At 50.4% G+C, this 21,672-nt stretch overlaps 5 protein-coding genes across 5 annotated transcripts; 3 read left to right on the top strand and 2 right to left on the bottom strand.

Moving 5' to 3' along the window:
- Window positions 1-1,786: 1,786 nt before the first annotated feature.
- On the bottom strand, window positions 1,787-1,979 carry PpBr36_08962 (uncharacterized protein; the record flags this gene model as incomplete). Its single annotated transcript, XM_029896087.1, has 2 exons — window positions 1,787-1,853; window positions 1,912-1,979. The coding sequence occupies 2 exons, from the start codon at window positions 1,977-1,979 to the stop codon at window positions 1,787-1,789; spliced, it is 135 nt and encodes a 44-aa protein (XP_029747269.1).
- An 8,814-nt stretch (window positions 1,980-10,793) lies between these two features.
- PpBr36_08961 (uncharacterized protein) lies at window positions 10,794-11,750 on the bottom strand (the record flags this gene model as incomplete). The annotated part of the gene is made up of 3 exons (XM_029896086.1): window positions 10,794-11,296; window positions 11,425-11,534; window positions 11,620-11,750. The coding sequence occupies 3 exons, from the start codon at window positions 11,748-11,750 to the stop codon at window positions 10,794-10,796; spliced, it is 744 nt and encodes a 247-aa protein (XP_029747267.1).
- An 830-nt stretch (window positions 11,751-12,580) lies between these two features.
- On the top strand, window positions 12,581-14,296 carry PpBr36_08960 (uncharacterized protein; the record flags this gene model as incomplete). The annotated part of the gene is made up of 2 exons (XM_029896085.1): window positions 12,581-12,608; window positions 12,678-14,296. 2 exons carry the CDS (start codon window positions 12,581-12,583, stop codon window positions 14,294-14,296), a joined length of 1,647 nt encoding a protein of 548 aa, XP_029747268.1.
- Window positions 14,297-15,061: 765 nt separating this feature from the next.
- Window positions 15,062-17,036, top strand: PpBr36_08959 (uncharacterized protein; the record flags this gene model as incomplete). The annotated part of the gene is made up of 3 exons (XM_029896084.1): window positions 15,062-15,250; window positions 15,332-15,439; window positions 15,531-17,036. The coding sequence occupies 3 exons, from the start codon at window positions 15,062-15,064 to the stop codon at window positions 17,034-17,036; spliced, it is 1,803 nt and encodes a 600-aa protein (XP_029747774.1).
- A 2,216-nt stretch (window positions 17,037-19,252) lies between these two features.
- Window positions 19,253-20,790, top strand: PpBr36_08958 (uncharacterized protein; the record flags this gene model as incomplete). The annotated part of the gene is made up of 2 exons (XM_029896083.1): window positions 19,253-19,975; window positions 20,053-20,790. 2 exons carry the CDS (start codon window positions 19,253-19,255, stop codon window positions 20,788-20,790), a joined length of 1,461 nt encoding a protein of 486 aa, XP_029747773.1.
- Between the last annotated feature and the right edge of the window lie 882 nt (window positions 20,791-21,672).

Here is a 21,672-nt window from a genome sequence, read left to right as displayed (position 1 = left end):
GAAGCCACGCAAACTAAATAATCCCGATTCTGGAATATGACGACAGAAGGATGGAATGGGCCGATTGTAGAGCTTCGGCTTGTGGTGAGTGTTGGTGCTGGGCCAGTTTACAGGAGGCGGAGACGGCCTCTACTTTTCGAAATGCTTGCTGTCCTTGCATCAATCTCTCCAGACCCGACAAAGGGGAGGAAGGGACGGCTTAGAGAAGGCTTTGTCGATTTGCGGTAATTGGTAATTAGATACACTGTAGATACCGTACCTACTTTCCTCCTTACCTACCTACAGTATGCAGGTGCCTTCCAAAATTGAGTTGGTTGCACGCAAGACGCATTCATGCCGCATACCTTCTGCCGCAGTAGGAACGGCAAGGCAAGTTAAGTCGGGCGCGCAAAGCAAATAAGGCTATCACAGAATTGGAAGGAGCTCAGATACAGTTTTCGGTACGTGTGTTATGCTATTTCATACTGTGAAGCCACCCGCAGCCAGTTGGCCTCTTACGTAGGTGGGTATTGATAGAGGCAGGGATCCTGGATCACGACACTTTACTGGCTCCCCGTCCGTGCTTTGCCTTTTTTTTTCTCTTTTTTCTTTTTGCTTTTTTATGTTGTTGTTTGTTGTGTTTGCGCCGACAGCCCGCAACCCTTCCATGGTAGTAACCATTTGGTTGGTGCTACCTTGTCTTGCCAGGGCTTGTTTCCTTCAAAGGCAAGATTACCTCCCCGTGCGGTGCTACAACTATAAGGTACCGTGACCACATCATCCTTGCCCCTGCTTATCTCTGCTTGTCTGCCGTTCGGGTTTGGTGAATTGATGGGATCATGGAAGTAAGTCAAGCTCGGTCGGTCGGGAATTCAAGGGAGCGAAAATACGATTGCTTGCGCTTTCGTTATAGGGACCCTATGTTGATCCTTCAACTTTGTTCCGGGGGCATGAAGTCAGCGGGGATCAAATGTGCATCAATCATACGGCACGCCGCCGCAGCAATTACACGAGAGCCCCAAGCCAGGGAGGTAATATTACAGTTCATCAATCTACAGTACACTTCCGGGGAGATCTGCCGAGAGCGCAGGAGTCGTCATACCGCACGTCCCTTGTTTTCATGTCCTGCCGTGCGAGGCGCCGCTCCTCGCATTGTTGTCGTGATTATTATCAAGACCGCCCAAGAGGACAATAACCATGATAAGCTACAGCCACGGTATGGCAGACGGCATCTCTTTTTTTTTTTTTTTCAGCATTGACCAAACGATGCGCATCGTCATTCATCATCACCAGTATCATTATCATCGAAATTTCAGACAAGCCAAGTCTAGCCCTCCCGTTCGCCTACCAGTTAGCCGCATTAGTCTTTTTTTTTTTTTTTTTTTTTCTGTTCTTCCCTCCTCCTCTTGGACGGCAGCGGCTGACCTTTCTCTTGCCCGCCCTGCCAGCCTTCCCTGGCTGTGGAACCTCTCATCCCTCCCGCTGGCTCAGACCACCCGCATATGCAGCTTGAAGGGGGCCCCATCTCGCTTATCCGTCCGTTTGATTCGCAATCACCAAGTTCGTCCCCGAGATTATGGCGTCTCTTTGCAGGACAAGACGACCATGTAACTTGGCCACGAGACGCTAGAGTAACTGCCGGCCCTGGGACCGGACCCAGCGCCGTGCTTTGTTGATGCCAGGCCTGCGTGCCGCGTATCATTTTGCCCAAGGTTTAGTTATCGATTGAGTCCAGATTTGTTGCTTGCCGCCCTGTTGGTCTTCAAAACTACTATGTTCAGCGCAGCATCCGGACATGCTTTCAGTTTCAAGACTTCTCCGTCGCCATGTAGGCAAGGGGACGCCGTATGGACACTTCCCCATAGCCACCATTACTACATTATACTTCGCCAGCCTACACATGTATACAAACAGTACTAACAAGGTACATACCTGAGTCCAGGGTTCCAAACGCAGGCGTGCTCCTGATGGGGTCTATTCATGCGCCGGCCGGCAGGCATCTTGGTCATCCGTTATCAATGTCTGTAAAAAAAAGCACGGTCCAATCATTTTTTTAAAATGGAAATGCTTAGGTAATATTACCACACACGGCAGGACGGCGAGGATGGGTATTACAAAGAGAGAATGGAATATTCGACGAATCGTATTCAACACGGTTGTTGCTTCCCTAATGCTGACAGAAGAGTAGTACGCAGTATTAATTACTGTGGTAGACTAATTCCCTGTAAGACAAACAAGCACTGGGACAATCCTAGAATTTTTGTACTTAGACTTTGACCTACGTTAACCCCATCTCGTACAACACTCTCGGTGCTGTTACACGACATTTTGCATGGGGAGCAAGTTGCTATTTATGGGGCTGTGTCTTTTGTAAACTGTCATGACTTTTTTTTGCCTCGTTTCCCCCCCTCCACCTCTATCAAATTCGCACTAGCCACAGGTGGAGGACTGGCGGGCTTGGTCTGCCCTGCGCGCCCCGCGCATTGGTGGGTTCCATCTGCAAAGGCAGAGTCGTGAGTGTGGGCTGTGTAGCATCAGGTCCCGCCCGCCTCAGGTCTGTCTCTCGGGCATTCCTTCCAACCACCTCCCGCAAGGGTTGCCTCGAGGGTATGTATCATCCAGTACTTGCGCAGTACGAAGTAAATGTTGTCATTTGTTTGCGTGCTTTTATGTGTGGACGCTTTTTAAACGTGCCGTCTGTGTTTTGTGGGGCCAGGTTTCTTTTTCCTTTTTTCTTTTTTTTTAAGAAAATAAATAAAATCAAAAAATAAATCAAAACATACCATATCACAGCGCTGGCACAGACCTAATCGTGACAAAGCTTTGACGGTTTTCAAGAGACTCGAATACTCACAACGCAGACTAGTCACCTCAAAAATCGAAACAAACAAAACAAAACAAAACAAAACAAAAAGCCCCCAAAATGCTCAGTTATCGTCCCATCTACCGCTTGGCCCCATTCGGAGGAGTCCCGAGGCCATTCAACGGTCGACACCCGCTTTAAGCGATGGGACGTGTCATCCCAGTCGATAATGATGGCGATATACCCTGGACCCTTTGACGCGAGTCGGACGAATGACACCCGGATGAACCACGGTAAGGTTGTACGGCCGATGAACCATATGAGGGGATGTGGGCAGCCCGTTCGGCTGCAGGCTTCCCCTGGCTACCCACAGCGGATGACAGCATCACTGTCCAAAGTGGTACAGTACAGATTGGTGAGGTGAATAACTACCAAAGAGAGGGAGAGGGAGAGAGAGAGAGAGAGAGAGAGAAAAAAAAAAAAAAGCGAGTTACGCGCGCTTCTGTCTGGTTGGTTAGTTGTGTACACCATCATTGAAGCGGTACAGTAGGAAAAAGGAAATGCACCGGGGTGTGTTGGTCAGCTCCATCGCTGCAGAGAGGGAAACAATCACACTAAAAACCCGCTGAAAACAACCTTCAGATGCTGTGGTTCCTCAGCCCGGGGCGGTAGCCTGTTGTGGACGACGAAAATCTGCGGTGCGACGGCGCCTCGGCATCTTTAGATGCTCGGACCTTCCGAAGGTGACCGACGAAATCGGCGGTTATTTCGTATTTTTGCTTCTTCGTCTTATCGCGGGATTGTGGGGACCATGGGAAGAAATAGGGGTTTTGCGGATATGATCCATCACCAGAACAAAAATGGCTTACGCGTGCTGACCGCCAGGACGACAAGCCATTTTCCGCTTTTTTTCTTAATTTGCATATTATGGACTTGGTATGATACCTCCTACGAGGTACCTCAAGAGTAAAAGGTGGTGGTTGCACGCTGTTCGCATGTCAGGTGGTTAAACGAGAGATGGGGACGGGTGGTAAGTGTGGATTAATGACGAACGAAAAGAAAAGAGCATACCCTGGTTCATTCCCGCTGTCACGCTACCTTGGTACCGGACGTGGTACTCTTTGCGAACAAATTACTCCGGTAAAGGATAAGGAGGATCGTGTTACCCGGTGTTCTACCTAAAAGCCCTACCCTGGTTTTTCCGCAACCGAATGGACTTCTGATGTTAGACATCGTAAACCGCATCTTGAAAAGAAAGGGGGACCCTTCCCTCCCCAAGGCTCCCTTGCGGGCGATGATCGTCGTGAACAACGTGGACCATGACAACCAAACAAAACTGACTCTTGGAGTGGGGAGCAGACCCGAGAGGCCGGGGAAAGATGCTGGGTTGGGCAGCTTGCAGTGTTGATCTTGCCATTATTTCGCGATAAACAAGTAAAGTTCAAAAGTCAAAACCAAGGAAAAAAGATCGTATCGACAATCGGGATAACACTCGCAAGGACTCTCTCGTTCCGGAAACGGCAACCAGGGAGTGCCCGTCATTGAGATCGGCGTGGGTTCTCACCTTGTAGAGCCAAAGCAGCTTCTCGGCTTGGACCGCAGCGTGCTTGCTCTCCCCCGGGTGACATTTTGGACTCCATTTTGGGGGCGCAAGCAAAAAGAAAAAAAAAGGGTTGGATCCCGATGCCGGGTAAGTGGAGGGGAAAGACAAAAACGAGTTAACTTCACATGCCTCCATACTACGTATATGTAGTTTGCAATCAACTAAAATACCTGCAAAAAATATTTTGTCAAGGAATCAAAATGATTATAATAGATATTATCATGAAATTTGCATCCTATCATTTTATCCCACATTCCCAAGCATTCTTGGAAGCGATTCGGGAGATCATGTATAAACCCGGTCACATGCTTTTCAGTGACATTAGCCCTGCGCAATTCGTCATTTTCTGCCCCCCACTTGCCGGGGCCGTACCAAGAGGACCGGGGGAATTTCTCCTGCGCAATTGCTGGTTATATGTTGACGAGCTTTCTTTCTTGCTCGGAAATTTTGCACCGCGACACACTGAATTGATTCGAGATGATGATGGAAGTTTTTGTGTCAATGTTAGCACCTCATCTCGGATGGCCTATTTCGAGGCTGCTGGCGCAGGGCTGTGTGGATTTTTATGCCACTTGATTGATGGTTCTCGCCTATGAACAAAACGTCTATGCTCGCTGGGGCAACTTGAGGGGCTTTGGGGGTTTGCATAAATGACATTGCGGGTTCCCAATCTCCCGTGATATTTGCACATTCAATCCAAAATAATGAAGAGAAAAAAAAAAGGGATTAAATTTCCCCCTCTCCTGAAAGCTCAGAGAAAACAAAAACGGCATTAAACAACCCAATCAAATTGCTAGCGCAAAATGGCCAGCTGCGTAAAGCCGCGCAGTACACGATGTACCCTCGACACATGGTGAGTGCGGGATCGGCACCTATTCCCAAGGTGATGGGAAGGCAAAGCCTTTTTGAGATTCGGCTACCTTGGCGCAGATTCTCTTGGTGATTGGACAACCCAAGACAAAGTGAACGCAGCCCAGACTCCGACCTGCATTCGCTGTGGATTTTGGCGCCCGTGTGTCGCGGCAAGCAGAAAAAAAAAAAAAAAGAGTGACTTGCTGCTTGATCTCTAACAACCGTCATGTAAAGGTGACCACGGATGTGCCGGAAGGCCCATGCCGCAGGCCATTTTGCGCATCGTTCAAGACACACGCCACACAACTAAAATTGTTGCTACAAACAAATTTCCTCCCTCTTCTTCCCTGAACTACCGTTCGCAGACGTTCAGTCTAGACCAGCAATCTGGAGCTAAACAGATGGCGCGGCGTACGGCGCAGGCTGGGTTTTTTTTTTTTTTTTTTTTGTCTTGTACTTTGTATGTAAATAAATGCCTTGCGTACCTTGAACTTTGACTCCTCTGAAGATAGGTTGACGATTCAGTCACCGCGGTACCAAAACCCCTCACCGGGTCCCTTCGCCCCTGAACAGGCAATTGGGCGAATGCGAGTGCGATAAGTCCCGTCTACAACGCTCTTTTCTGTTGTTTGTGTTGCTCTCGTGGTTAAAAGCAGATCCACTCCCGCGGTTTTGCCGCCTACGCACGAGCCCCCCATCTCCTGTAGCTGTGCCACTCGACTTTGCCGCTCAATTCTGCTCACTTGTCACGCGGCATGCAAGGGTTTCGGTTCACAGGCTTGATCTTGTCTGGCGGCTGTCAAAGCTATTAGCTGAGAACTTTCGAGACGTGATGAATCTGAAGCTGGGCTGGACAAAAAAAAAATCAACGGTTGAGCGAATTGGATAATTTCTATTGTCTATTTTTCCTTTTTTTTTCCTTCTTTTTTTTTTCTATTGCTCTTCGTTTTCTTCTCTAGAACTTCGTCTCGCTTATCGAACCTCAATGGAACAAAGTACGGCAAGGGAGTCCCGAGGACAAGGTAGCGAATTTGACATGATTAAAGATCAAAATTTTGATTGTCATGTAATACGGCACGCTCGGGTCGACACGAGCCACGAGGTTACCGACCCTCGTGTTTCCTTCTGAGTTTGTTTTGATGGAAAGCCACACACAACACACACAACACACCCACCCTTACACTACCTTACCTTACCATTCGTAACCTTCCTTTCCTTCCTTCTCTAACTCCTCCTCCACCTTCCGGGTCTCGGCGGGGTTTAGCTCTGGTGCACAAAGAAAAGCTCGGGTGGGCTGAGCTCTGACCCGACGGCGGAAAATGCACCTGTTTTTAGATGAACCGCCCGACTGTTGTATCTGAACTTGCCACTAGCTCCTGGGCTGGTTGTTCAGGGTAACGTGGGCAACTTTTTTTTCCTTGTATGTTTCTCTGACTAGGAAGTGCAAGCTACCCCTAAAAACACAACCCGGAGCCGTCGACTCCATTGATCTAGACCTGAAAAAGGTAGCTCTAATACTTAATTGTTGGTGACTGTTTTAGATCTCTTCTTTCTACTTAGTCCTGATCAAAGTATCTTACCAGCCCTTGTGTATATTATTATTCTTACCCGTTAAAAGGGGGCTCCACCACTTCTAGAAGTAATCAAAATTCAAAGGGGGTTCCCTTCTTTGAGATAAGCAGAACCCGCATTTGTCCGCATATGGGAGACTTCCGAAAGAGATTACTTTCATAGAATCGACTTTAAGAGATACCGACAAGTGGGAACGAACATTATGTTCGCTGTTCGTCGAGCCCACGTGCGTGCTTGATAAAACCAAAATCCACAATTTTAGGAGGCTAAAGAAAGCGCCGTGCTCCGTAGTAATAAGCTTACGAACCCACAGCTCAACCTAACTTGCGTTATACTATGGAGTATGCCTGAAGTAGTTAGTTTACGACGAACCCAAGGACAGTAGTAGGTATTGCCTCGCCCATTCATTCCCCTTACCCTCTCTTTGCCTTGGCGGGCAACTCGGGGACTTGTGGAAGAAGCAGGCGCTCAGAGCCAGGATGTCAGCGTCTCCATTTCATCTTCCACTGCGATGCGAGCCTTTGCTTCTTCATTTCTCTCGCTTTCTTCTTTCATTTTCCACTCTCTTTGCTGGGCTTTGCTAGGGCCAAGCCCGGGGGTGGAGGGTGTGTACGTACTTCTGTACAGTGTTGTTAGTCCGCCATGGAAAAAAAAAAAAAAAAAAGAGGTATGGGTGGTAGGTCTCCACTTGTTTACGGCGAGTTAAAGGTCAGCAAGGGAGAAGCGGCTGCCTTTGGGATGACGTTCCCGCCGGCATGATGACAGGGTGTTGGGAGGACGGGAGCACTGTGCGACGCGCGCGTGCTTTTTTTTTTTTTTTTTTTTTTTTTTTTTTTTTGCATGGTGCAGTTTGCAGGTGGAGGTATCAGACAACCCCAATGTCTTGTCCTTTTGTTTTTTGTTTTTTTTTCTTACCCCTTGTCCATGTCTTTGGAAAGAAATAAGTGGCTGTTCGTTAGTGCGTGATCCCGTTTTCAAGAAAGGCAAGAAGCAAATGTCCTTCACCCAGGTTTAACCAGTCAGCCAAGACAAGGCAGACCTGTTTGGCTCGATCGACTATCTTTCTAGAAGAAATCGCAAACTCGGGGAGATTATAACTGGGCAGAACCTTGACGTGGAATAATCCCCGGCCAGCCCTGTAGAGGCGTACATCGTAGGGCAATTATCGATAGTGTGGAAATATGAGACCAGGCAGACTAAACGCCTTGTGAACCATCAACAAAACCAACAAACCATGACGGATGACCTCGACCTGGAACAAACAAAGTTGATGTGGTTCGTGCTGTGCAGAGTCAATTTCCTGTCTGTGTTTGGCTTTTCTGCAACCGGTTTCTTCGCAATAGTTCGTCTCATGTTTGGCACAAAAGTAGAGATGAACCATTCCCATAGCACAACGTGTTTTTGGTATGTGATAAAGTTGCGGGCGTGTCTCCAACGTTGAAACTATCTTTCTGATCTTGTTTGCCCCAGGTAATCTTTTCCAAGCCAACACGTGGAAGAACGTCTGCACAAGCACGGTTGATGTCTGAGGTCAACAAAATCCAGACTAGGCTCGCCAGTGGTGACGGCTTTTAGTGCTGTTATCATAGAGACTTATAATATAATATCAGAGTTACGGCAGCGAGCCATACGGCTAGGAAGCATAGAGAATATTCTATAAAAGTCCCTTGGCCGTATAAAACCGCCTATACATGTTGACAGGCTATCGTTATCAAAGTCCCGTCATGATATCATTCAATCAGCACAGTACCCCCTAGACGAGATGCTACCTTTGCCATGCTCGTATCCAGAGTCTATGCACGGCAGAGTCACACAGCTTGTTGTGACCGGCTAGAGCCAGAGCAGACTACGAGATGCCTGTTTCAAGGGTGGAGAGCAAGGGGAATGATGATCAGGGTGCTGGGAGATGATCCCAACCCTCGCAGCGCACTTCTCCGGGCACCGGGCCACAAGATTTTGTCCAAGCGGTCTCTTGTGCCCAAAACATGCCCTTGGAGCAGAGTTTCGAAGACACTATTGGTGTTTCTACACCGCCACTGGTTCCTCGCGACAGAGACGGCATGCCTTGTTGACATGCGGCAGACGTAGGGGAGCAGGAGGACATCTCGGCAGTGGTGGCTGGAAGGGGGAAATAGAAAAAGGGAATTTTCTGGGGGCTATTGATACTTCATGTGGACCCCTGGCTCGGGGTTGTTTGTACGTACACGCATGATGATCCACGCTCAAAGAGAACATTTTGCCTATGGACGACGTGTAGATCCTCATTCGGCCGGCATCTCGAGGGTAAGGGTAGGATGGCATGGTTCCCGGGGGATAGGTAAGTATGCTGCTTCAAGACCCTCAGTACCTTGTACTGTTGATGGGGGTTCTTCCATGCAAGAGGAAAAGAACACCCTGGCACTTACCTAAGGTATGTTTTGTTTATTTGGCTACATTCCTTCTCACATGGTGATGGGAGATCGACCGAAGTTTCTTTACGCTCCGACACGCAGTGCCCAACCGACATATGTTTGCCGGAACCATGGGGGGGCGTGAACATAAGGTAGCTCTGCGGGCTATTATGCCGTGCCACCGGCGGTGTAGCAGCAAAACTTTATGTACGGTAGTGACTTTCCGATTTGGTTCTCTATAAAACTTGCTTCTTGCCGAGTACACGATTATAATCTCCCACATATTTCCAAGGCAGAAGCCTGAATGTGCAAGGCCAAAAGAAGTTCCATGCATGTTTTCCCGTGCGAAGCTTTTCTTCTCGAAGCCACCCAGAAAGCTAATTGATCTGCCCTAGAATAAAAGCTTAGTTGCGGAGGAATTATGATGCTTGAATTATATATGCACACACACACACACACCCACCCACCCCGACAAGGCTTTCTACTTGGATCTTCCCTCCTCCAAACAAAAGAAGGATGGCGTCTACTAGGTCTTGACCAGGATCAAGGGACATACAGCTTTCCGGGGGGAAATCCGATCTCCTTCTAGAAAGCAGATCTACTCACCCTGTCCTGTGAGAGCCGACTTTTGCTTCTCTGGTGGTGAGGTGGAGTAGGTTGGCAGGAATCAATGGTTTCCTGTTCCCAACGCTTGGTTCAATCATTGTTGGTGTTTACTGTTTAGGGGATGAAAGTTCGCGCAAGGACATTGCGAAAAGCCCACAAGGGAACCGCCGTTGATTCTTTTTTTTTTCTCTCGCTCTCGCGGTGAACAAACCAAATTGTGATCTGGCAGTCCGCGGGACACTTGATCCGAGCTTTGGCATTTTGGCCCATGGGCAATGCTCTGAGGAAGCAAAAATAAAATAAGAAAACAAAAACGCTGGACACTGTCCTGCTGCAGTCAATCGTCGATTTCGATCTTGGCATCACGATCAAGCATGACCACTTGGCAAAGCCTGTATGCATTACATGACTGAAACCCCTTTTTGTGAGACTGCAAACCGGCTGAAGAAACATGTTTGACAGTTGCGCAAGTGAGAGGAGTGCCGGTGACACCGAGAGCCTGTTGACAACGTGCGGATGGGTGGTCTTTGCGGTTGGGCTAATTTGAGTGGACATACTGTGAAATGTCCACCTAATCTCCAGTCGGTGAGAAAACGGGATGCATGCAACAACAGCAGGAGTCTAATTGCATGATGCACGGCGCTGCTAATTACACATTAATCTTGCTTCAAATGCTCTCGGCTCACCAACGGCCATATTCGATTCCAGAGGGCCAATTCCTACTATGTAGCAGGCTCGTGAACAACTAAAGTTGGCTCCTCGATGTGTATTCTACTGTGCCCAAACACGAACAGATAGGCGAAATGCTTCAAGGCTTCCGGCATAACTTCAATGATCGATTGTAGAGGTCTTGCTCTCAGTCATAAAGCCTGGAGAACATCATGCATTTGCCCCAATGAAAAGTCAAGAGCTCCATCTATCCGCGTTGCAATGACTTTCAAACGACGAACACAGACGAGGACCTAGGTGAACCTGCGCCGAGCCATGCTCAGCTCAACTGCTTCGAATCCAATGCATCCACAATCTCCAAAGTGACGCTTCCATTATCAGCGCTGACGAGCCTCACAGACGCCAAATCCTTGACAACCCAATCTGGTCCGGCGGCCACCACCTGCTCGACAGTGTGGCTGGTGACCAGCCCCAGAACTTTGCATCCCGCCGCCTTGCCGGCCAGGATTCCGGCGGGGCTGTCCTCCAGCACGAGGACATTGGCGGCGCGATCACGGAGGCCGAGCCCGTCGAGACCCATGAGGTAGCACGTGGGATCGGGCTTGCCGTTTTCGACCGACTCGGCGGTGATCATGTGCTCGGGCCGCGGCAGGTTCAGAGCCTCGAGCCAGCCGTTGACGAGCGGCTTCGTCCCGGACGTCACGATTGCCCAGGGAGTAGCCTTGGCGGCGATTATGGAGTCAAGGAGCGAGCGGGCGCCGGGAATCTCCTCTGCTTCTTTGCTATACAGCTTTGGTAGGCGTCCCTCCATCTCGGAGGCGTCTATTGTTAATTGTGTCAGCCAAGCTTTGCATAGCATGGGAGAAGAAGAGCCGAGATGAAGATCAGTCCTGTACGGACTTGTTCCATGGATTTTATTCTTGAACCACGGGCTGGCGCCAGCAACTTACACTCAATGGTTGCCTTTTCTGGGCAATATATCTTGAGCGTGTCGATGCTACGGCGCCCGTGCGATGTCTTCAAGATGAGTTCCGGGTCCACTCCAATCTCTTTGCCAACCCTTGAAGCACACAGAGAGGCAAAACATGGTTAGCCAAATGTGTTCGTAACTCGCGGGTATTGGGGGAAACCGAGCAGTGACTCACGATGCCCAGTGCATCTCAATGGCTCTCGTCGAGTCTATGATGGTGCCGTCCATGTCGAATAGAAAGCCGTCGAGGACGACCTGCTGCGCCGGAGCGCTAAAAGCACCCTCAGGTACTTGTATGCTTCCCATTGTGAATGGTTGGTGATGCTTGAGAGGATTAGATTTTAACAAGGAGGTGGCAGTGGTGTAGAGAAAAGGAGAAGTAGTCTAAATCCAGCGGTGTGAGGGTTCAGCCAGTGTGGCGGGATTTCGCTGTAGGTGTGGTCTATTCTATTCAATTATTCTTGTTGAAACGTGGATATCTAAGATGACATTCCACTGCCAGAGACGACACTTAATTTATGACAGAAGAAGTTTGCGCAAAAGCCGCCACTGTCAGCTTCCGGTGCCCGACGATTCAGTCAGGGCGGACAACAGACGCTGCATTTGCCCGGGCTCGATAACCCCGCCTGCTGGGGCCATGCTCTTTAGGGAAGCTCCGCTCCCGCCACATTATCGGAACGTCGACTCGGGGGCGACGACTGGTTCAGCAGATGGGCCGCTCAATAATTCAATGTACGCATAATTTGAGATGAAAAATCAGAAGGTTTGCCGACTGCAAAAGCCCTCTAGTGTATATAGTACTTCTGGGGTTGAAATGCTAATTTTGTAAATGGGAAGAAATCCTATCAAGAAAATAATGATATTGCGGTCAAGTAGATCGATAGATATCTGATGGGTCGTTGGTTGAAGCAATGCTGGACCCACCTACTCGCCAAGGTCAACACTGGACAAGGCTTTTCATAATGTGGGGACATGCGGGCAGGCGGTCAAGTTTTTTTGGAAGACACGAGCGGCAGAAATTTTTCGCAGTTGTTCCCATCCCACCAACTCCAAGCAGGCAGGACGTGGTTCTTTGTCTCGCGACAAGAGCTTCACTTCTTAATAGGTCATAACGTCAGCTCCCGATCGCTTTCAAAATGGCAGGCTCAATCAACAAGCCGAAGAGTAAGTAATTGTTGCTCTGGGAATGGCTCTGTCCTTAATTTTTCAACTAACCTTGCGATCAATTATCAGAGCCCATGTCCAAGCGGACACCGGTGCGCCTTCGGAACAAGATCGAGAAAGCCTCGAGAGCCAAGCAGCGAAAGGACAGGAAGCTCGCCAAGAAGAACCCGCAATGGGTCTCAAAAGTGAAGAAAGATCCTGGTATCCCTAATCTTTTCCCCTACAAAGAGAGGCTGCTCCAGCAGATAGAAGAGGCGAAGATCCAGAAACAGGAGGAGACTCGCCGAAGGAAAGAGGCGGCCAAGGCAGCCAAAGCTCAGCAGAATGGCGATGCTGCAAAGGAGGACGGTGCAGACTCGGATGTGGAGGGCATGGAAGACGACATGATGGATGAAGACATTGACGAGTCGAACCCGATGGCGGCGCTTATTGCCAGCGCGCGGGCTGCTGCCGAGAAGTACGACGAAGATTTACAAACCGACGACGACGATGGGATGGATGATGATTCGGATGCCAGCTCAGACAGCGATGGCGAAAGCGGGGCGATCGAGGTCAGCGGTGGCGCAACCTCAAGAAAGGCCTTTGACAAGGTCTTCAAGCAGGTGGTCGAGCAGGCAGACGTCGTTCTCTACGTACTGGATGCAAGGGATCCAGAGGGAACCAGGTCCAGAGACGTGGAGAGATCTGTAATGGCGGCAGCAAGTGGTGGCAAGCGGCTGATTCTTGTGTTGAACAAGGTGGATCTGATCCCGCCGCCTGTTCTCCGAGCATGGCTGACGCACTTGCGGCGCTACTTTCCCACATTACCTCTTCGGGCGTCCAACGCTGCCCCGAACGCACACACATTCAACCACCGCGATGTGACGGTTCAAAGCACAAGCACAGCCCTATTCCGTGCGCTCAAGTCTTTTGCTGCGGGACGCAACCTGAAGCGTGCCGTTTCCGTCGGTGTCATTGGATATCCCAATGTTGGAAAGTCGTCAGTCATTAACGCCCTGCTGTCACGCATGAGTGGTACTCGCGGTCAACGATCTGCCTGTCCCGCGGGTGCCGAGGCCGGTGTGACAACTGCAATTCGATCGGTCAAGATCGACTCAAAACTGACACTACTCGACTCGCCGGGTATTGTGTTTCCATCTACGTCATCGACATCGACCTCCTTTGTCCCCAAGAACAAGACCGAAGCCCATGCCCACCTGGTCCTTCTAAACGCCGTGCCGCCTAAACACATCGAAGACCCTGTGCCAGCGGTAACTTTACTACTAAAACGACTCTCGGCTTCTCCTGATCTCCTGAAGAAGCTGTCAGATGTCTACGATCTACCGCCGCTTTTGGCAGACGCTTCAGGCGATGCGACCACCGACTTCCTGGTACAGGTCGCACGTAAGCGAGGCAGGCTGGGTCGCGGTGGCGTGCCCAACATCACCTCAGCGGCCATGACTGTGGTGACGGATTGGCGGGATGGCCGTATTCAAGGCTGGGTCGACGCACCTGTGTTGGCGGTGGCCAATGCGGATTCCTCGGCCACTGGTGCTGGTTCTTCGGTAACTACCGTCAACGACGAGGCTACCATGCCCGACCAGAAACAGATTGTGACCGAGTGGGCCAAGGAGTTCAAGATTGAAGGCCTCTTTGGCGATGGAGAAGAGACCGCCGGTGTCGATCAGGAGGATTCGATGATGGAGTAATACATGGTGGCTGGCCGCTTGTGACAAGGGCAAGGCAGGTTGAAGATGAGGAATATGTGGCGTTCAGGGCGTTCAGGTCAGGCTCGTATGTTGACAGCACTTGGAACACACTTGTCATGAAAATTACTGTTTTCTGCGCAGTCACGACGATTCTTGAAATGATCAGCTGTGCCCTTGCGAGTATGTGTGACACACAAGGCATCATGCTAGCATCGCCAGCATTGAAGTGAATGCGACTGAACTGTGCTCCCTCGATTCTGGTACTCATTGGCCTGTGCAAAACAGTGCTTTAAATTTGCAGAGTCAGTTCAGCCAAGTTTTCTTGGTAACTTTCCCTGTCTGCCCGAGCGATAGCAAGATAACAGCATGGCCCATTGAATAAACTTTGTAGGAGCGGTGGATTACTGTGGCAGATCGCAATGGTGTGATAGAGAGTTGTCGGCTCTTTTAGTCCGTCTTGCCGGCATCTTAGCCCCACATCTGGACTCTTAGACACTATATCCAGCGTCCTGATTGGTCATTGTGAGAGGGGCTGTCTTTGCGGGGTCGTGCTCTTATGACATTGAGCCGCTACAAAGCGAGCCCCAACGTCACTAACAAGCTCCGATCGGAGTCTCGTTGCATTTGTTTAAGGGAAGAATCCAACCATTTCTAACCATCGTCCGATACAAACAAGCCGGTTACAGCCATAAATTTGACCTCGTGCTCGTCCTGGGATCAGCTTTAACTTTGGCTGCAACCAATCACACCTTAGCTTCAGCTGCAATGGCATTAACACGGCTTGGTCTCACCTTAACAAGGTCAAGCAGACTTGCTCTGCGGCCTTCATATTCCTCACCTCTTCCACACCAACTCCGAAGAGCTCCGTCTGGCCTTAGACAAATCTCTACCTCGCAGATCAGGATGTCGACCATTGCATCATTCAAGATTCCCAAGGTGGTTAACGAGCCTAACGTACGTTGGACCCTACACTCAACTCGCTGTGTGGTTTGGGCGGCAGTTTCAATTCTAACATGATTACTGGTGGACGTACAGCAACACTATGAAAAGGGTTCTTCCTCAAGGGAGGGATTGACGGCGGCGCTGTCGGCCCTCAAGCAAAAGGGTGCCGTGGAGGTACCAATCGTAGTTGGAGGCAAGGAGGTGTGTACCATATCCCGACATTCACCTTGCCATCCAGCTCACGTCACCAAGCTATCGGGTTGCTGACTACTTGCCGAACAACAATAAATAGATCAAGACTTCATCCACGGGCACACAAGTCAACCCAGCGGACCACCAAACAGTCATTGCGACCTACTCGAAAGCGAGCCCCGAAGATGTCTCCCGAGCCATCGACGAGGCGCTTGCAGCCAAGGCAAACTGGGAGTCTCTACCGTTCCACGACCGAGCGGCCATCTTCCTCAAGGCGGCCGATCTCATCTCGACAAAGTACCGCTATGAGATCATGGCAGCTACCATGCTGGGCCAGGGCAAGAATGCGTGGCAAGCTGAGATTGACTCGGCCGCAGAGTTGTGTGACTTCCTGAGGTTCAACGTTCAGTACGCCGAGGAGATGTATGCCCAGCAGCCAGCGCACAACTCGCCTGGTGTCTGGAACCGCGTCGAGTACAGGCCTCTTGACGGCTTCGTCTACGCGGTCAGCCCCTTCAACTTCACAGCCATTGCAGGCAACCTGCCCGGGGCACCTGCACTTTTGGGCAATGTCGTGGTGTGGAAGCCATCCGACTTTGCCATTGCGTCCAACTGGCTGCTTTACAACATTCTCCTGGAAGCTGGTCTGCCCAAAGGCGTCATCCAATTCGTCCCAGGCGACCCAGAGGAGGTGACGCGAGTGGTGCTCTCGCACCGTCAGTTCGCAGCGCTGCACTACACGGGCAGCACTGCTATCTTCCGGAAGCTCTACGGACAGATCGGTGCGGGCGTGGCCGAGGGCAAGTATGCATCGTACCCGCGGATCGTCGGTGAGACTGGTGGCAAGAACTTCCACCTCGTGCACTCTTCGGCCGACCTGGAGAACGCCGTCATTCAAACCGTGAGAGGAGCGTTCGAATATCAGGGACAGAAGTGCAGCGCCACGTCGCGTCTCTACGTCCCCAAGTCGATGTGGCCGCGCTTTCGCGAGAGGCTAGCTGAGGAGGTCAAGAAGCTCAAGATTGGCGACCCTGGCGAACATGGCAACTTCATGGGCCCTGTCATCCACGAGGGCTCGTTCAAGAAGCTCTCCGGTGTTATCGACGAGGCTAAGAACGACAGCAAGCTCAAGCTGGTGGCCGGCGGCAAGTACGACGGTTCCAAGGGCTACTTTGTATACCCGACCGTCTACGAGACGACGGACCCGGGACACAAGCTGATGAGCACGGAGCTGTTTGGACCTGTGTTGGTGGCATACGCCTACGATGACGACCTTCACGGCGACCCGGCGGCAGCTTTTGGAAAGATTTGCGAAGTGGTAGACTCGACAAGCGAGTACGGGTTGACAGGCTCGGTGTTCGCGACCGACCGTGCGGCGGTGCGGTTTGCCGAGGACAAGCTGCGCAACTCAGCAGGCAACTTCTATATCAACTGCAAGAGCACAGGCGCCGTCGTCGGCCAGCAGCCGTTTGGAGGCGGCAGGGCAAGTGGAACAAATGACAAGGCTGGCAGCATGAACCTGCTGGGGCGGTTTGTGAGCACCAGGAGTTTGAAGGAGGAGTTCAACGCGACGACGTCTGTGCTGTACCCTAGCAACCAGGTGTAAAGGAGGGTAAACGCGTTGTTATTTGTTTAGTACAGTAAGCAAGCAATGTACTATGTTACAGAGTTATTCAACAGTTACCTCCATTTTAGCTAAGACGGCGTACGACAGCAAATTTCCCCGGACTGTATGAATTTTACAATTTGTTTTTTTTTTTTTTTTTGTCAGTCAGTCAGTTAAACAGACGGGTTCTATCTCCAAAGGTCTATGAGGTATTAAGCACGTGACCATCACTGACAAAAGAAGGGGGACCCTTGAATGAAGGGAGGAGCCAACTCCAGATTCTTGCGCAGTAGTGTGGCCAGTCGAAAGATTGGCTTTTTTAGGGCCCGCCCGACTCGATTTCAGGGTCCCCCCTGGAACTGCCCCATGGTGTCGGACGGAACATGTGGGTGAAAGGAATGGCTAGGAGTTGATACCGTTTCTTTTGTGATTTGCTGTTAGAGTTGAAAAGCGCACGTGAGCATTTCATTCCTTCCCATGCGCTCTCGGGGATGGACATCGGATGCCAAGATGGGTAGCTGTAACATTGATTGTATGCTATCTTTTGCAGCGATATCCCTCTTCTCTCTGGTTTATTTTTATTTTGTTTTCAATATTCCCAAACAACAATTTGCGCCACCTTCCATATGCGTCGCAAATACACCTTGCAAAAGTGTTGCAGTAAACATTTGCTCGGGGTGACCAATCAAAGTTTGCGGATTGAGCCCATGGTCCCTGGTCGCAGGTCGCGTGCCTCCTTGCCCATTAAGACGACAACGTGCCCGAATTCTGATCTGCGATTGGGCACAACCGCCAAGAAGGATTAAAAGCCAAGCACTTCACCCCAAACGTCAATTGTCCTCGATTTGCGCCTGCTCTTTCCCGGGGGGAGGCAAAAATAACCAACCCTCTCCCTCTGTGCCCGGTCTGCTGCGATTTTTCTGGGGTGGAGGGGGTAGAGACACTCACTCTTTCAGGATGAAATTAGGAATTCTGATTTGCTATTTGCCACAGGTTTGAGCTCGTGCTGCGCTCCCTGGATTCCGAATGGACCCGGACGCCTGTGGGAAAACTGGAAACGTGCCTGCCCAGTCTTGTCCGCTGAAGCAGATCGGAGGCAGCAGGTTAGCTCGTTTAGAGCCTTGCTTTTTCAGTGTCAAACGGGGAGCTAATATCAAATCGAGCAAGTACCTAGGCCTTCCTGTGCCGTAGACAAACAACTACATTCAAGAAGCGTTGCGGACTAGATTCAAGCAAGATCAGGTGAGAGGGGTTTTCTTTTCTTGTTTTCCAAAGCAAAGAAAACAAATCTGCATCCCTCTCCCGACGACGTGAACCTGGTATGATGTCAATGATCTCGTTTTATTTCGGTTTTTTGTGTTTTGTTTTCCCTATCCCCATCTATCGGCCCAGTCAAAAAAAACCTAGTCAACCCAAGTATTCAGCTAAATTTACTCCGCCTCAAACCTTACTCCCTTGCACAGCCTGTCATTTTATACCCTTGTATCGTAACCGTCGGTCCGGCCATCCTTCTACGCTCCATCTTTAGCAGTTCCTTTTGTTTGTTGTTTCGCTATATCCTGCCTCATCCCGCCAGCGGGTAGCACGCGACTCATTTTACCTTTGTCTGCCTTGCACACCCACACCTGCCTTTCAAGCATTGCGAGAGAAGAAACAGAAAATCCGGCCCTTGGTTTTTGACACGCGACAGGGGCAACTACAGCTCGATCCTGTAGCACGTGCTCGTTTCCCTACAGCCTAACTAGGTACATTAGTTACTAGCTACCCAACCTTGATCGATGAACCAGGGTCAACTCAACCACCACCCATTCACTATCTATCTACCCACTGTCCTGCTCTCGCAGCTCCAGTGTCAACTCCTTTTTCTTCTTCAACTTTTCTTCTTCTTCTTCGGATTTGAGGCGTATGTTTGCGTCACTTGACCACGAGAGCCGGTACATTCCATTTTCGTCCACCATCTTTGATGAAGCCTGAATTTTGGTTCCATTCCCCAGCATAAGACCAGATACCAATCAATAAACCGTGAGGCGACAGAGTGTCGGGCAAAACACAAGCACATACAGCGCTTTTACTTGAAGCTGCTGCCTTACTATAGAGCAGTTGCTTTAATCAGTTGCCTTGATCTTGATCTACGGCTTACGACTGCAAAGACGCTATCGAGAGACCCTCGTAACTTGACAAAGGAAAAGGTAATATCAACACGATCCGCCGCAACAATGCCTCGAGCAGCGCACCCTTTGACCCCGGCATCTTCAACGGACCTCAAAGGCCAAGATGGAGTTAAGCAGCTAGCTTCGCTGCAGATGGCATTTGAGCTTCCACCTCCAGCCATCAGCAGTGGCAAGCCCGGGGCGATGGCGGGTGCCTTCCAGACCAATGCCGCATCCTCTCCAGCCGTGCCTTCACCCGAGTCTCTTTCAAGTCCGAAACAGAGCCCTAAGAAAACTCTCTACCCTCTGCAAGCCAGCGAGACCGTCAAGTCCAGGCGCAGGTCCTCAGTTGTCCAGGCCCAGACCGCTGCTACGGCTGTGGGCTCTGGCGGCAAGAAGGATACTTTTGCACTCCCACCACCACCAACCAGGTCACGCAAGATAATTCAGATGAAGCCAAAGTCGACAGGAGGATCGAAGACTGAGGACAACGACCGACCGGAGCCGGCATCCAAGGCTAAACCCGGCACTTCAAAATCGGCAGCCGACTCTAATGATAAGGCAATATCGGCAGCGCCAGCATCAGCGCCAGGGGATACCGGCTCCCCGGTGGCGACCAAGAAGAAGACACCTTCGGCAACCAGCGCTGCGGGTCGAAAGATAGCGAGAAAGACTGCACATAGTCTTATAGAGCGGAGGCGACGATCCAAGATGAATGAGGAGTTTGCCACGTTGAAGAATATGATTCCAGCATGCACTGGTGAGATGCACAAGCTGGCAATCCTGCAAGTAAGTGTGTTGCATCTCAAGGCACCTCACTTCTTTCAAAAGACTCTAATAAGTAACAAATGTATCCATATTTCAAGGCATCTATCGATTATATCCGCTATCTCGAAGACTGCGTCTCTAAGCTCCAGTCCCAGAGGGAAGATCAGTCTACCCCTATGGAGCTTGCACCACCTCCAACGGCAGCTCTATCATATGATGACTATGAAATGGACGAGGAGGATGAGCATCATCACACGCCGACGGGAGCACGCACTCCTTACGAGACTGTTCCGACAGTTGCGGGTTCGACATACAGCTCACCAGATGTTGAAATGGCAGGCGATTCACAGGCGGTCCTATCGCCGACCTTGACCGGACAACAATCACACGCACAACACTATCGGCATCATAACGACAGGTCAATACACTCGGCATCAATCTCTCCTGCGCTAATGGCACAGGACTCACAGCGGCAGGACAGCACATACTCGTCAGTCTCGACAGTAGCCGCCGCCGCGCTGATAACGGCAGGGCGTCACGGGCACTGTGGACGGCATTACAGCTTTGCGTCGGTCCCGTCGGCAACCCCATCCCCAGCACTTGGACCACAGCCATATCCGACGAGCGGTTACTACTCCACATCGAGACCGGGTTCGACGCTGACCAGCCCGGCGCTGGGGCCCTTGAGGGATGAACAGGAGGCCAGTGCGGCCGTGTTACTGATGCTCAACAGCGATCGTCGTGGCAGTACCACAGCCAGCACGGCCTCATCTCCGGGATCTCAAAAACCGGCGGTGGTAAGGGGGATGAGTGTCAGGGATCTGCTCAGTAGCTGATGATACCGACTGGAGGATAAAAAAAAAAAAAAAGAAACAAAGCAGAAAAACCACAACCTAAAATCAGACCGATCATCCCCGACGCTGTCGATGCTGAATTTCCATACTTGATTGTATGATTGTTCAGAAAGGAGCCCACGAAGGTCTTAGCCTGCTTGTGGGGTCTTGCATGGAGTACAGTCTCCCATTCCTGCATCGCTGGAATGAGCATGGGTTCAGAGGCCGGACCAGTCGATTGGGCGCTTTGGACCACCTTCGGCGCCGTATCCAGCAGCCCCAGCCTCATCAGTGGCTCAGCTAGATGTTGACAAGAGATGCAAGATATTGAGGCCATGCGACATGCGACCATCATCACCCGCATCACATGCGCACCAGACGACTTGAGATGAGAACCACTTATATACAAAAGTGGTCCTGGACGGGAGTGCATCTTTAACCGTGTCTTGAAGAGCTGAGGAAGAAAAGCGAGAAACACTCTGCAGGCATATGCCATGCTTGAGTGTATCTATGGGTGATTAGGACCAGGATGACCTACCCTGGTATTTTTATGGTGTAATATCACCAACAAGGGTGAGATCCAGACCAAGGGGGAAAAAAAGGAAAAAAAAAAAAAAAAAAAAAAAAAAAAAAACTGAAGATCGAAGATTGGAGAGGTTTGTTTAGAGGCAGTACATTTTTAACAGTTTTGTCAAGAACCACTATAGACATAACCACGTCTCTTGAAACCGAGTAAGTTTGCAGCTAGGATTATGTGTGTGAAAGTGTTGCTCCCAGGCAAGACGTACTTGTTTATGTCGAAGTTTTTGAGGAGAAATATGTCACTCATATCAACTTGGCATCACCGCCTGTTTAGTAACTCTTCTCTTAGCAGTCCTGCCGCCG

The sequence above is a fragment of the Pyricularia pennisetigena genome, chromosome 5 (genome assembly GCF_004337985.1).
Source record: "Pyricularia pennisetigena strain Br36 chromosome 5, whole genome shotgun sequence".
Lineage (NCBI taxonomy): Eukaryota > Fungi > Ascomycota > Sordariomycetes > Magnaporthales > Pyriculariaceae > Pyricularia > Pyricularia pennisetigena.
The sequence above is the reverse complement of the archived record's forward strand: the minus strand, read 5'-3'. Positions and strand labels throughout refer to the sequence as shown.